At 33.8% G+C, this 16,895-nt stretch overlaps 1 protein-coding gene across 1 annotated transcript; it reads left to right on the top strand.

Annotated features, from left to right (window-relative positions):
• The first annotated feature begins 10,443 nt into the window (after positions 1–10,443).
• On the top strand, positions 10,444–16,895 carry LOC112024144 (UPF0481 protein At3g47200). Its single transcript, XM_024056781.1, has 2 exons — positions 10,444–11,482; positions 16,807–16,895. The coding sequence occupies exons 1-2, from the start codon at positions 10,444–10,446 to the stop codon at positions 16,893–16,895; spliced, it is 1,128 nt and encodes a 375-aa protein (XP_023912549.1).

Here is a 16,895-nt window from a genome sequence, read left to right as displayed (position 1 = left end):
TCAAGCCTCTAAAGCCCCGAAGAACTTCCACCACAAACCTTCGAAGACGAAGAACGCACCAAGAACACGAAGAACACACGAAGAACACGAAGAACGTGAAGAACAAAGGATTTCTAACAAGCTCATAGCCAGAGATTCATTGTAATTCCGTTTCAACAATCTTCGATCCATCCTTCAACCAAATTGAAGGATACTTTGTGTTCAAGTGAAAATCACATTACCACAAATCCAATTAACAAATCTTTCAAGGAGATCGAATCAGAGGATCACTCTTTTGTAATTACAGAGAATTGTACCATACAATCATCAATACAAATTCGCATTTGTGAAACTATTTTACTTGTTTGACTTATTTCGAACCGAGAAATTTAGTCGTCCACAGTGGCAATAAACTATTTTGAGACTATGTTCAAAACGGGGGGTTGTGATCAGATGGAAGATTGTATTGCTGCAGTACAACACAAGGTGACCCCACATATGGTGGAGATTCTATGCAGTGAATATAGGGCAGATGAAGTGCAAACAACTTTATTCCAAATGGGACCAACGAAGGCTCCTGAACCCAACGGTATAAATGCTCTTTTTTATCAAAAAATTTGGCATATTGTTGGTGATGATGTAACTAATGCAACGTTGCACTTTCTAAATTCTAGAATTATGGATCTTGAAGTTAATTATACTCATATTGTCCTTATTCCCAAGATAAAGTCCCCGGAAAAAATGTCTGACTTCAGACCCATTAGTCTATGCAACGCCATATACAAAATCATTTCAAAAGTTTTGGCTAACAGATTGAAGAAAATTTTACCCCAACTGATTTCTCCTACCCAAAGTGCCTTTGTCCCGGGTAGGCTTATTACTGATAACATCCTGGTGGCATATGAATCACTACACACTATGCATGGGCATAAAAAGGGTAAAAAAGGGTTGCTTGCTTTGAAGCTAGACATTAGTAAAACTTATGACCGGGATGAGTAGGCCTTCCTTAAGAGTATAATGGTGAAGATGGGATTTCCTGATGCTTGGATAGAACGGGTGATGTGTTGTGTATCCACTTCTTTTTCTGTTAAAATTAATGGTAAAGCTTATGGTAATATCACCCTATCCCCTTATTTGTTTCTCTTTTGTGCAGAAGGATTCACTTCCTTATTGGCAAAGGCGGAGATAGAGAATCGAATCCATGGGGTGTCTATTTGCAGAAGAGCTCCTAGTATTACTCACCTCCTGTTTGCAGATGACTCTTTATTATTTTGCCAAGCCAAGCAAGAAGAAGTCCAAGTGATCATGGATACTTTGCAGTTGTATGCCAAGGCCTCCGGTCAGTGCATCAATATGGAGAAGTCTTCAATATACTTTAGTAGTAACACAAAGACAGAACAAAGGGAATGGATAAAAAATAATTTAGGTGTTAAGGAAGTGGATAGAGTTGAGTCATACTTGGGACTTCCAACACTGATTGGACGTTCAAAATACCAAACTTTCTCCTTTCTTAAGGATATAGTTTGGAAAAAGCTGCAAGGATGGAAAGGGAAACTATTGTCAAGAGCGGGCAAGGAGGTGCTCATAAAAGTCGTTGCACAATCGATACCGACCTATACAATAGGGTTATTTCAATTACTGGTAAAGCTATGCAACGAACTCAATGTTGTGTGTGCCAGATTTTGGTGGGGACAAGTTAGCAATGAAAGAAAGATCCATTGGAGAAGTTGGACATGCTTTCTTCATCCAAAAAAGAGGGGGGAATGGGTTTTCGTGATATTCGAAGTTTCAATTTAGCAATGCTAGCCAAGCAATGATGGAGGTTGATGCAAGGGAAAGATTCATTGCTATTTAGATGCTTCAAAGCGAAATATTTCCCAAGATGTGGCTCTTTGGATGCGGTGGACATTCCAAACAGCTTCTACGTTTGGAAAAGGATTTTGGCAGCCCAAGAAATTTTGGAGAGAGGGCATTGTTGGAGGGTTGGAGATGGATCAGCAATTCGGGTTACCAAGGACAGATGGATCCCAAAGCACCCAACTAATAAGGTGATTCATACGGTTCCAAATGAGGAGTGGGAATGGAGAGTGGCAGAACTAATTGATTGGTCAACCCATACTTGGGATAGCCAACTTATTAAGGAGAAGTTTCACAGTGATGATGCAACAACTATTCTCCGTATTCCACTAAGCCTAAGACACATTTAGGATTCCATATATTGGATACACAACAGGAAGGGAGAGTATACAGTCAAATCCAAATAACAAATAGCCAGGCAGATTGTGAAGGAGGAAAACATGCAGGGGGAATGCTCCAATACAGGGACGAGTGATTCAATGTGGAGTACACTATGGAAACTTCATATTCCAAACAAAATTAAGATATTTGGTTAGCAAGTTTGTCATGATATATTACCCACATGTGAAAATCTGGCTCGTAGAAAGATTATTGAGGATTGGACCTGTCAACTTTGCACAAGAGGAGATGAATCTATTTTGCATGCGCTATGGGAGTGCAGTGTGGCCCAAGATGTGTGGGCAGGGAGCATTAGGAAGCTGCAGAAGGGTACCTGTGATACACGTGAGATAAGACAGTTGGTGGAGAAGATGATACATAAACTAAATTTGGAGGAGCTCGAGCTATTTTTTGTGCAGGCACGGCTTATTTGGTCCCAGCGGAATATGGTGCTACATGGAGGGGAGTTGTAGGATCCATCTCAGCTGGTGTAGAGAGCAGCAGACCTTTTGAAGGAATTTAGGGAAGCCCAGGTTCAGTCGGTGACTTCCAAGTGCGTTTTGAGAGTTTTAGAGTGGCGACCACCAACAGCTAATAGCTTTAAGCTTAACTTCGACGCCGCTATATTTTAGGATATAAGATGCGTCGGGGTTCGGAGTTGTTATTAGAAATGAATCGGGGGAGGTAATGGCGTCCATCTTAGCTAAAGGCCCTGCGGTGTTTGACAGTAAGGAGGCTGAAGTGCTTGCTTGCAGGAAGGCCTTAGAGTTAGCCGTGGATTCGGGGTTCTATAGTGTGATTATTGAGGGAGATAACTGCTTTGTAATGGATTCCATCATTTCTAACGAAGATATAGGTTGTATTATTTTGGGTCTACAAGAAGTGTCCTTTAGCTGTGTAAGTCGATCAGCTAATATTGCAGCATACTCATTAGCCAGGTTTGCAAGATGTATTATGGATGATATGGGTGTGCATGGGTCGGGTCGGGTTGGGTTGGGTTGAGGGGATTTTTTGACCCAACCCATCATGGTGGGTAAAAAAAAATCAACTCAACCCAACTCAACCCATCACATAAGTCCAACCCAACCGACATGGGTCGGGTTGAACCTATGGGTTAAACAAATTTTTATTATTATTATTAAATTGAGTAGAAAAAAATATAAATATAAATATATTAAAAAAATCCAAAGATTAGTATCAATGTAACTTCTTAAAGACAAACAACACCAATGACTAAATAACAATAGTAATTTACTAGGGTTTGTGTAAACTAATTGACTTTTATATAGGATAGGAAAAGCTGGTTATTTTAAAAAATTTATTAATTATATAATATATATATATATATATTAAATATATAGGTGGATGAGGTTGGGTTTGGCGGGTTTGAAATTTTATTACCCAAACCCAACCCGACCGGCTATCGAAAATTTTTTTTGTAATCCAACCCAACCCACCAAGGCCTAAAAACCGACCCAACTCGGTGGGTTGGGTTGGATCGGGTCGGTTTTGGCAAGTTGGCTGCACACCCCTAGTGGATGAGGTTGTATGGTTGGGGGATATTCCTCCACCTGCACTACAAGCACTGTATGAAGATTCTAGTTTTATTTAAATAAAAGTCAGGTCCGCTTTCAAAAAAAAAAAAAAATGAAACTTCTTTAGGACTTTTGATTAATTGGAGGAGTTTTTCGAAATTTTTTGAAATGTTAGGCAAAAAAGGTCGACTTCAAGCAAACAATATTAATAATTTAATGTAGCTTTGGTGCAATATATGGAGAAATTTTCTCATTTCAAATTCTATATTTTCATGCATTTTTTGATTTGGGTCCTTTACGGTAAGGTCTGAATCACATCTTTTGTCTTCTTTTATTCTTCTTTCTCACCAAAATCCCATCTTCCATACCCAATACTTACCATTTTCCTCCATTGCTCAAATATGAAAGTCCTTTACTCTTTTTTTTTTTTTTTTGGATTGGAGAGAGAGAGAGAGAGAGAGAGAGAGAGAGAGAGTCTAACAAGGGGGAGAAAGGAGAGATGGGGGGGTGGGGCATTGTAGGTTCGTCCCTGCCCCTATTCTCTCTCATCACAGACTCTTGTCTCTATTTTTTTCCTTCATCTCTCTTTAATGGGTCTCTACTCTCTCTCAAAACCCACAAGTCTCTTACTTTCTTTCCTTTATCTCTATCAGTGGTCTTTGTCTCTTTTAGTCTCATTTGGGAGGAGGGAATAGAATGGAATGAAGAGAATAATTTTATAATATTCTCTCATTCTCTTATTTGAGAGTTTTAACGAAGGGAATGAAAAGCTTACTCTCTTGTTTAAGAGTTTAAGTAGTAGAGAATAGAATTGGTAAGAATGAAAACTCATTCCTCTTATTCACGATGGAATGGCTACATTGGCTGTTGTCTTCTTGCTCATTCTGTGTAAGAGTAAAAGATTATACTCTTATCGACAATCTTTGACCAAATCAGTAATAGGGGTAGGGTAGGTGATAATAAACTTAATAAGCATCCCATCATTTCGGCCCCTCTTATCTCTTTTCTTAAACACATTTCCTTCTTCCAATAATGAAAATGAAGGAAGACAGCTGCTAAGGCAGATTCCCTCAATCGTAAAAGACAAAAAAGCGACGCTCACCATGCTGATTCCAAGGATGTACTGATCTTTCTGTCAACCATTTCCTTAAAAAAAATTTTAATTAGTGCAATATATAGACAGAGGTAATGTTCTCTTCACGTATATGGAGAGCAGTCCAAAAGTCCTCTATTTTGTGTCTCTTACTCTATTACAAATTCCTTCACTTTTTCGGACATTAATACTAGTTCAAAGCCTTGTTTTGTTAGTACACACAACCAAAGTTTGCCATTGAATCTTGGGGGTAATCGTTGTAGTCAATTTTGCGCAAATGATAAATTATATCTAGTGGGGTCAAATCACTTCTTAAGACAGTGGGTAAATTTCCACGCCTCAGCTTTCAATCATTAATAAATTTTTCTTTCTTTTCAATTTTACTCTTGGTCTGCTTGATTTAATTCATCTTATATATTTTCCTTAACAAATATATCCTAATGGAATTCATTTCGCCTCAGTGAGAATGATTGCATGAGTTGTTGATAGTTAATTCGTACTTACAAGGTCATTCTTTCAGGCTTTCAATCTGCAGCTACACTTCAATAACCGATGTAGGTTTTCATAACATTTTTCACTCAGTATTTTTGTCTATCAATGTATTTATTTATTTTCTCATCGTCATCTTGCCGAAATAACATTGACTTAGGCAGTTAAAATTATATACAAATTAGATTGTAGTTCATATTTTTGCATGAAATCATTTAACAATAGTAAAAATGAAGTGATTTTAGTTTACCTAGAAGCTTATTTGGATGGAGAGAGGAGTAGAGGAAGGGGACTAGGGTTAGGTTTGATCATAACCTCATTTGAATGTTTTTGAGGTGGGAGGAAGGGGGATTTAGAGGGGTCACAACCCCACTTTTTTAATTCTCCCAATTAGAAAATTTTGGAGGGTAGTGCTAGGAATTTAACCTAATCCCTAAACCTATGAGGAATGAAAAATAGATAGAAATATGGGCCAAGAAAAATCACACAACATAAATATTTACAAGGTTAAACAATGTGTTTGTGTCCACATAGTTGCAAGGATTTAAGGAATAGAAAATACAAAAGTGGCCATATAATACAATTTTCAATACATCAAACCCTAATCCAAAGCAATAGCATATATATCCCAAACAATGGATCCAAAATGAGTCAAAAAAAATTTCCCATACCAAATTGCCCATTAAAAATCGTAACGCATCCAAATTAGGTCAGGTCACAAACTGGATCAAACACAAAATAAAATCCACATAGCCCAACAGGGAGTAGGTGGGAGGGTTTAACTTATATTAAAAAAAATTAGTTGTCAATTATGCTCTTATGATGTCAATTTATATCTAGTTCCTCAAAATAAGCAAGTATGGGTCATTATAATAAATTAATTTAATTTGTCAATTTTATCTTTATGTTAATTTATAGAGTAATGTTATATCCACAAACTATTTTAAAATATTTTTCAAACTATTGATGTAGTAAATTATTATTGGTTCTCATCGAGACCCACTACTAAGATCACTTTTTTACTTACCAATAACCACTCACTACATAAGCAGATTGTAAAAAAAAAGTTATAAAATAGTCTATAACTTTAGCATTTTCCTAATTTATAGGATTATTCCCCCCATGTCCTCTCCTTATTTAATTTTTAAACATCCAAACAAAGAGGAGAGATATATATTCCCCTTCCTCCACTTAATTTTTAAAACATCCAAACAAGAGGAATGAATAACAATTCCCTCCTCTCTCCTCTCATTTCCCCTTACTTTTTACATTCCTCTACCTCCAAACTTCCAAAAACCAAAAAAGTGAGTGAAGTGATTACCTTAGCTTTAACACTTGATATTTTGAATGAGTCACTTGACACCAAAAGTAATAAAATTAAAATAAACACATGGAGTGAAATTAGACTACAATTAGAAACTAATTTGGATTCTTATTGTACTTCGAATATATCACTAGCCTATAATTTGTTGTTTAAAGACTGAAAATTGTTGTTTAAAAAACAATAATGACTGAGTTATTCTTTTCAATCATTAATGCAATACTAGTTTTTTTTAGAGGCTGCGCTCTGTTCCACTTTTGTGCCTTAAATTTAATACTTCCAAAAATGAAAAAGCTTTCAATACCAACCAAAGAAAAATATCTTGATATCTGTTATCTCCTAGTCTCCTAGCAGGATTAACTATTTTTTTTTTTTAGAGATAATTACAACATGCTGCTAACCCCGCAGCTCAAACCCTTTTCCCCCTAGACTCCCAAGCACTTTGTGCATGGGGAGGTTGCCAATTCAGCTACAAGGCCTTTGGCGGCAGGATTAACTATTCAGTGCTTGACTTAAATTGGTTCATAATGTGTTGTATAGCATTGTGATATATTATCCAAAATAGTAATGTTGTTACTTAAATTGGTTCATAATGTGTTGTATAGCCTTGTGATATGTTATCCAAAATAGTAATGTTGTTAACTGGTGAATGGAAATTACTGACATAGTTAACATTCAAAATAAAATATTATTTTTATACCATGTGAATTGTCATGTGTACTGTCACATCAAGTGGTAGGTTTATATGAAAGTAATATGCAACCAGTCACAATTTTCTAGGTAGGATAGTTATAGGAAAAGTTATTATTGTTTATATGACACTAGAATTACTAAAAAATACAGAGATAAAATTCTTAATTAGAACCTTGAGAAAAAGCTTCTGGAAGCACTAATCAATGTCTTCTTTCAAAAAATCAGAGAGATGCCTAGAGAGCGTCAATCAAAACTCAACTAAAAAATGGTATGGCCATATGTTGCAGTTGTTTTTCCCAATCTAGATAGAGATTTTAGATTAGCAAATCCTTCTTAGATGCTGATTCTTCTTTGTGTTATTTCCATTGACTCCCAAAAATAAATTTTAGTTGTGATTCCAATTTTAAAAAACCAAATTAAAAGCAGAAGTTGAAAAAAGATGGGAGGTGGGGGGACCATGTTCCAAATGATTGAAAGATGCTTTCCAAACCAGTTTCTCCAAATAAAGAAAAAAGATTTCATTGACCTTGGCATTACCCATTGAATCCCAAACACTGCAAAAACTTACACCATAAGGCATGAGAGAACTTACCTCTCACACACACACACACACACATAAATATATATCATATACTGTATAATAAAGTTGGGCTTAGAAGCCGTGGTTGCGCCAAGTTGCTTCACCAAATTGCAAAAAAAAAATTAAAATTTTTAAAAAATAGATATAATTTTTTTAATCTTATCTTCTTCTTCTTCTATAATTTCTAAGATGATAAAAATATTAATTTGATTACAATACAAATTCTAATCCTTTTATTATTAATTTATTTTTTACTATTTTTCCCTCTTCACACACAGTTACTTTTTTTTTTTTTTTCTTTGGATTCCCTCTTCACATTCCACTTATTTTTAGATTTAGATTTCAGCTTCACAATTCCACAAATTTATAGATAAAAGCAACTTTCTTATCTGTTCTTATCAACTATTGCTTTATCTTTATCACTAATTTTTAGATAAAAATAACAAATTTTTTTTAATATACGTGCTAATGCTATCTCACCAAATTTTGAAGTTAAAAAATTATTAAAAAAAAAAAAAAAAACCAACATGCATAGTTAGGAAGAGTTAAACATGTGCATGAGTTGGAGAGTTATAATCTATATTTATTTGATTATTGAGATAAAAACCAACCTTTATTGTGATTTTTTACTCTTCACACATGGTTACTTTTTTTCTTTTCCTTTTTACATGAATTGAAGGAGTTACGTACACATTGGAATATACATACACATCCAAGCCTACTTGGCAACCTCAAAAATTCATTTATTTATTTATATAAAAAAAAATTTTATTACTCGATTTTTGTTTTTCTGACAACTCAAGTCTTTTTCCTATAAAGAGAGGCTAATTAGAGAGAAACATTCACAGGTAGGCCCCTCTAAAATTATCAAGTTTGGATTAAGGGTGTCATTTACGCGATTTGAAAAATTATTATGATTATTATTATTTGAGATTATCTATTAGATAAAATTATTATGATTTTTTTTTGGGAGATTATCTATTAGATGAAGACTTTTGAATCCTATTTAAGTTAGGATTTCTAATATATTTAGAGAATTTTTTTAGTGTATTCTTATATATTCCTACCACGGCTGTTGCTTCTTTTTTACGGCTTCTTCATTCTTTTTCTTTTTTTTGGGTTTTTTTTTATTTTTATTTTTTTATAGAAAGTAGAAACACTACTTATTATTCTAATCAGTTCTCTCCCCCATTATCAATAATTCTCATTCTCTTACGATTTCTATGTTGATTTGAAATCTAACTCTCTTTTTGTTTTGTTTTTTCTTATTACTTAAGCAATTTGATGTTTGTGAAATCCATAGTAGAATGCTTTATCAAACCTACTATCCATACTATTGCAAGTATGTATTTCTCTTCTTCGTTTTTTTTTTTTTTTTTTTTTTTTTTTTTTTTTTTTTTTTAAGGTTCATAAAGGCAGTTTTAAATCCATGAAATCAATTATATATATAAACCATTATAAATACGTACACCTTATCTATTTATTATTTAAGAATTACCAAATTTTGTATTCTCTCCTACAAGGGTTTGTGTTTGTGTTATGTTTAATTTACATATACTTTTCTGTTAAGCCGTGCATCGCATGGGCATAACACTAGTATATATATATATATATATTCATGGTATTATATACACAAATAATTATTTCGAATTGAGTCTTCTTATATTCTAGTTTAGATTCTTGAATTTGCATGCAAATATAATTGCACATAATTAGAAACACATTAGAAAAGACACTTGGCATAAGATTGGAGTCCGTTTAAAATCTAGAGATACTTGACATCAAATAATAGAACAATTAAAATGACATTTAGCATAAAATTGGAATGTAATTTAGAGTCTTCATTGAACTCTCTCTCTCTACCTTGATTTAATATATTATATTATATATGATATATGACCATTTAAATTCAACTAATTTAAATTCTATTACAATTCCAAAAATGATCATTAATTCAAGTACAAATTTAAAGGAGAATCTTATTGACAATTTATACCAAGTTCTGAAAAATTACTACCTACCTTTTTAAAGAGATTTTCATGATAATTGAGTAACATCCTTGAAGAAGATAATAAACATTAGCAAATTCATAGTAATACTTTTAACCCAAAAAAAAACCCCCATAGTAATAGAAAAACAGAAATTACATTGGTAAGTAAAAATTAAATATATAAATGGTTAACTAACTGCCTTCTTTTTCTTATTGAAGTGGAAAAATCTTCAATACGAACAGTTTACTCATCACTCTATCAAATGATTTTTAATAATATTAAATGATTTTAAGTGCTTAAATTGTTTATCCTATTAATTATTGTTTTCTTCAAAACCAAAATTGAACTCTATCACTCAATATATATATTAGCTTTGTCCATGCATCATTAGTACTCAGTAATCACCTATTTAGTTTACCCACCTTTATATATATATATATATATATTTTACAAGTATCACCTAATATTTCTAATGCTAGTGGGTCTTGTGTTTGTCCTAAGGAAATTTAAGGAAGACAACTTGAGAGATGGAAGAATCAGCTGGTAGGGAAATTCAACTAGCAACTGCTCCAGTAAATAATGAAGATCAAAATACTCAAAAGGAAGCAAACCTTTCAGGTGAAAATGAAAATAAAAACGATGAGTTAGTAATTGAAATTAGAGAAATGTTTGAAAGGCCGGAGATTCAATCATTAACTCCAGGTCGTATCTATAAGGTTCCACACCACCTTCGAAAATGGAATGAAGAAGCATACACTCCTCAGGTTATTTCAATTGGCCCTTTTTACCACAAAAATGAAAGATTGAAAGCCATGGAAGAGCATAAAGAGAGATACTTCAGGAGTTTTGTGAATCGGAGTAATATAAATTTGGAGTATTTAGTAGGCACAATAAGAGAAATGGAAAAAAGCATTCGCGGGTGTTATGAAGAGACTATTGACCTTACCAGTGATAGGTTTGTGAAAATGATATTGGTGGATGCCTGCTTCATTCTTGAGCTTTTATTCAAATGCAGTTCAGGAAGTCAGACAAGTGATGATCCTGTGGTTGAGGAACCAAGGGCTACTATTGTGATGATTGACTGGCTATTACTTGAAAATCAGCTTCCATTCATTGTTATTGACAAACTACACCATCTTGTATTTCCATCTCTCCCTGACAATGCTTTACTTGAGCTTTCTATTCTCTACTTTGGTAAAAAATTTATATCTGAACACACAACCCTTCCCAAAAATTTGAAAATAGAACACTTCACCGATCTTGTTAGAACCTTTCTACTACCTCCACCCGAGAAGCGTCCAAAAGGAAACAAGAAACTGCCTGAACATTATTTGTTCTCCGCAACCCAGCTACATAAGGCAGGAGTAAAGTTCAAGCATGGTCAATGTGAATGCAATTTTGACATAAAATTTGAAAAAGGAGTGTTGGAAATCCCAACGTTAGTATTAAACGATTTGACTGAAGTTGTTTTTCGAAACATTATGGCATTAGAGCAAACTTGCTATATAGAAAACGCATTCATGGATTTACTTATCAATACTGGAAAAGATGTGGATTTACTTTGTGGTAAAAAAATCTTGGTTAATTTTCTAGGCGACAACAATGCAGCAAAATCTATGATTAACAATCTTAACAAAGGAATCGTGGGGAAAAAGTTGAGAACTGATTACATTAATCTTTGTAAAGAATTGAACAGTTTCTATGAAACTCCTTGGCACAGATGGAAGGCAACATTAAAACGTGAATATTTTAGCACTCTTTGGAGAGGCGCTTCAACAGTGGCTGCTATTATTCTTCTGGTGCTCACTTTTTTACAAATAGTATTTACTATAAGTAGCAAGGGTTCAAAGGATACATAATTTGGATGGTTGTTCCTTGTTCGGAGGAATTGATCTTGTCTGTGTATTTCTTTGTTATTATTGTTAATGTAATTGATCTTGCCTATGTAAAATACACTATTGTTGTGTTTTAGCATCTTTGTAGAGTACTAGTTTTGTATTTCCACTCTAAAATTTATTGAACAAAATGCTTGGGTTTGAAAGCCAACTATCAATAGATACTTCATTTACTTCATTGGACGTGTTGAAAAATACGTCACTAGGATATATATATTGTATTATTTTATAGAACAAAATTTTTCTTTAAATTAGTTTGGAGAGAAACTTTTTAAATTTTTCATATGTTTTTATATTAAGTATAAATTTTGAAAATCTAACCAATGGATTACATATTCTTATCATATCAATCATGCTTTCGTGCTTGTAAAATTTCATGAAAATCAAATATTAATTGTTATTACATCAAATATTAAAATTTTAAATTTTTATGATCTAAAATTGTGTATAAAGAATAAGTTTATTGATTGTATAGTAAATCACATCTAATTTGACAAATGTATGCTAATAACATAAGGAACATAAAATTCGACAATTAAAATTTTAAAATTTACACCTAAATAAATAAATATATATATATATATAAGAAGTTTGAAGAGTTTTTATTTTCAATATACTGTCCATAGCTTTGAGCTAGGCCTCACTGGCTAGGCTTATGTCTTGGCTTTTTAAAAAAAGTGAGGTGTCATCTGACGTATATAGTAGAATTGTTAATATTTTATTTGATATAACACAAATTTTCCTGCTTATTACCATTGCTTTTGCTATTCTCTCTCTTCACAGACTCATGTCTCTATTTTGAGTAATGCTCAAAACATAAAAAAGTGTATAACTTTGTGCCACAACTCACCACATGATGAATTTTGATTGGTGTAAGTGTGTCCCCATATGGCCTACCATCACATTTACCCCAATCACAAATTGCCACGTGGTGAGTTGTGGCACAAGATTGTGTACTTTTCTATGTCCTGAGCATTACTCTTCTATTTTTTTTCCTTCATCTCTCTTTGTGGGTCTTTACTCTCTCTCAAAACCAACTTTTGTTTTTAAGAATAATAATTGATAAATAAATAATCTTCAAATAAACTTTAAATAATAATATATACATTAATTAGAATTTACCTTAAAATTATAGAACAATTGAGAGATATTACCTCAACAATGCTTTAAAATTATCTCATAAAATGATAAATGATTGTAGACACTCAATTTTGCACCTATGATTTGATTAAGGAGAATGACTTGAATGACCATCCATGTACCCAAAAAATCATAATTGCATTACATGCATCAATTTGTCCTTGCATTATATGCATCAATTTATTCATTGCATATCATAAAAATGATCTTGAGGTTCTAACGGTCACAACGGTATGCCCGGTTTTCAAATTGGACCATTGGATCGAAAAATATCACATGATCAAGTTTGCACAGTCAACATGCTTGTGTCTAGGTAGAGTCGACCACGCATGATTAATTTAAATTAATTCTGATTGGTTAAACAATTAAAATTAATTAAATAATTTTGTGATTGGTTGATAATTAGTGTTTAAAATAGGGATACATGCATAGGAATAAAATGGATGATTAGATAACAATAAAATTGTAGATAATCTAAACTTTATCAAGATTTATTTTAGGATATTTATTTACAAGATAATTATTCCTGAAAAGCCCTGAATTATCCATAAAAGCGATAAAAAAAAAAACCATGAACTAAGGATGAAAACACGTCTAGGTGCAAGGACCAGATCAAAAAACCCTAGGAAGAGAGTTCAAAAGGCACCCGAACATGAAAGAACGTTCGGCATCCAAGAGCACCATTCGGCACTTTTGGAGTGCTGAATTGCCTCCTTTTGGGCTTTGGCCGAACGCCTTTCGGGTGGCAATAAGACACACCATTTTTTATCTTTTTGCTGAAGGATGAGTCTTGATTCGCATTCTACACTTCGGGGCTATTTTTTCAGTCTTTTGGCCTCTATAAATAGAGACTGGATCTCATAATTCAGCACCCTTTTTTTTTACACTCGGGGAGGCATACGTTTTGAGACTCTCAAATTGCTAATATTTGCTGATCCTCTCCGATATTTGCTGTTTAAATTAGGGTTTTTAGGTTTCAAAGATAATTGAATAAATTTCTTTAAACCCTAAAACATCCCCTTAAGAACAAGAAGTGCTCATGCAAGAGGTTGTTTTCAATCACCCTATTCTTCTTTTTTTATGCTTCTTGTTTATGATGATGCATGTTTTCCTTTATCCATAATATGAATTGTTAATCATTGCTTAGATTATCTTGACTTTTTATGTGTAACTGTTATAATCTTTTTTTTTTTTTTTTTAAACTTTCAAAGATCTGCATATAACTAACTTCTTTTATTAAAAATAGATCTGCATCTTTCTTAGATGTATATCTAATTTTTTCTTAATAAAAAAGGGATCTGTATATTTCTTAGATGTAGATCTGGCTTTTTCTTAATCAAAAATAGATCTGCATCTTTTTTAAATGTAAATTTGAATGTTTCTTAACATAAAAACAGATCTGCATCTTTCTTAGATGTAGATCTAAATTCTTCTTAATCAAAAAACGGATCTGCATCTTTCTTAGATGTAGATCTAAATTCTTCTTAATCAAAAAACGGATCTGCATCTTTCTTAGATGTAGATCTGAATTTTTCTTAATAAAAATGGATCTGCATCTTTATTAGATGCAGATCTGAATTTTTTCAATCAAAAATTGGTTTGTATCTTTCTTAGATACATATCTGATTTTTTTAACATATGCAGATTTTGGAACAAAGAAAAAGATTATGCATGATTGTGTTTATGGTTGTTTGTTTTGTGTGGTTCATATAGCATAAATTCATGTTATGAGTTAAACTCTTCTCATAAAAAATCATTTTCATATTTTTTTTGAACATTTGAAAACAGATCTGATTTTTCTGTTATCAAATCAATTTTTTTTTTTTTTTATCATCACAAAACAGATCTGGTCTTTTACAAAGTTAAAACCATTTAAAAAAAAAAAAAAAACATAAAAACAGATCTGCTTTTTCATTTATCAAAAAATCAAATTTCTTTTCATTGATAATTCCAAAAATCGTCAGTAAGCTACATAGTCCTTACGTGATCTAGACAAAACTTGCGCAACCAAGAAGAAGAAGAAGACTTTACAGAGAGTACTGGTGTGGTACCGGCCAAATATCCTCCGAATGTTAAGTTAGAAAACTTTCACAACTCTAGAGTGCTAGAACTAAGGTAAATTTTGCGTATCTTAATTTTTGAGGAATTTGGCTTTTTATAGTAGTGTAGAACCGACCTTTGTTTCTTAGCGAGAAAGGTGTTTCCTTGTGGGGAAGATCCTCATAAATACACATATTTTACGGGATCCTTTCCATATAGGGACTATGTTGATTAGGGTTTATCGTATGGCACAAGATATTTCCATTTGAAGTTTCTTGGAGACCACTTTGACCACGTAGATGCCACATGGCCTCACCACCCGTCACCCTTATATCCGTTTGAGTGGGGATCCGTCCATCATGAATAATTTGTCTGTCTCTTTACCTCTCTGTTCAGGACATGATTTATTATGTTCGTTGTTTGTCAATGTGTTTAGACCGTTCCTTTCCTTAGTACTATTGCTTATGGTTAGCTTTGTTGAACAGATCCTTCTACCTCAAATTTTATCCCCTTCAACTACCCTCTCACTCTATAGGTCTGTCGCCTACTTTGATGGACGGACCTGTGGAGTGACGGTCTAACTCAATCCTTGGGAAATGCGGTTTGATTGACAAGCTAGCCTAGGGTCATTAATGCAGGAGGGGCACGTGGCACATTTTTAGTGGTTGATTACTCGGACCGAAGCGTCCTTTCATCTTCCGTTTCGTTTCCTCTATATATGTTGCTTCTCCCTTTCATTTTTACTTTCCACAACAAATTTCCAATGTTAGAGCACTATCGTCTCCTACCAGAAACTGACATATCATCCACCACGCCTTCTCCGTTGCCTTTTTGCATCATTTAACTGTAAGTATCATTTGTCTTATTTGAACTTTCTTTTTGCTATTTACTTTAAACATTGCATGTCCGTCGCCTATGTAGACCTGTAGAGTCTTAGGGGTTTATCCGTCACGTGTAGGTGACATATGTCTAGTAAGGCATCAAGTGAACAGTCGTGTGTCCAAAAGAAGCGGGCTGCGATGAGGTGTATCCGTCAAGTCAGGATGACCTTGGCACCTCTCATGATGAAAGGGTTTCGTCTGCCAACTCACCTTTCGCGGAGGAGGATGAGGACCCGTACGTGGACAGATCGGAGGGTGATTCAAACGACGAAGAAGGTGTAGGCAATGCTGAACCCCCCATCCAATCTGTTATAGGTCTTAATGGTTTTAGGTAGTTTATCCTTCTTCCGTTGTGGATGATAAACGATTTTAATTCTAGCATCAAGAAGAAACACTTCGATACCCTTAGGGAAAAATATCAGATTCCCGCTGGCATCCCAATCCGTCTACCTTTTAAATTCAAAAAGTGCTACTACTGGGGTGTCGAAGATGTCAGAGTGTATGAGCTGATGTTTAAGGCGGGACTTAGATTCCCTTAGAAGTCGAAGTGTATGGTTGTTTGTTAGCCAAAAGAAGAAAGTTTGAGACTTTAATGCTATTGGGGCTGCTGTTATAGCTGTCAATCACAGCTGTCAGCTCTATAGTAGTAGTTGCTGGATGATGTCATTTGAATGACATCTTTTACTGGGGGAAAATATTTAGCATTAAATTCATGGTTTGGCTAAAAATGGTAAGATAACCTTTATGGAACCTTCCTATTTATGGTACTATAGCTGGAGGCTAAGGATCTTAGCTTAAAATGGTAGGATTTCTTTTATGGGATCCTTACTTCTTTGGGTATAAGAGTAAGCTACTAGAATTGGGCATTAATGGGCAAGTGGTGTCATTTTAGGACATGTGTCAACTACCTAAGTTACTGCTAGAACTATTGCAGTTGCTGCTGGAGCTATTGTAGCTAATGCTGGAGTTGTTGCAGCTGTTGTTGCAGCTTCTGCTAGAGCTGTTGTTGGCATTTTTGGCTAA

The sequence above is a fragment of the Quercus suber genome, unplaced genomic scaffold, assembly GCF_002906115.3.
Source record: "Quercus suber isolate HL8 unplaced genomic scaffold, Cork oak 2.0 scaffold_1087, whole genome shotgun sequence".
NCBI classification, from domain to species: domain Eukaryota; kingdom Viridiplantae; phylum Streptophyta; class Magnoliopsida; order Fagales; family Fagaceae; genus Quercus; species Quercus suber.
The sequence above is the reverse complement of the archived record's forward strand: the minus strand, read 5'-3'. Positions and strand labels throughout refer to the sequence as shown.

What these genes read in the sequence shown, in the direction of transcription:
- LOC112024144 (XM_024056781.1), top strand. Translation starts at nt 10,444, where the DNA reads ATGGAAGAATCAGCTGGTAGGGAAATTCAACTAGCAACTGCTCCAGTA. An exon ending in AGATGTGGATTTACTTTGTG is followed by an intron (nt 11,483 to 16,806) that starts GTAAAAAAATCT and finishes GAACTATTGCAG; the next exon opens with TTGCTGCTGGAGCTATTGTA.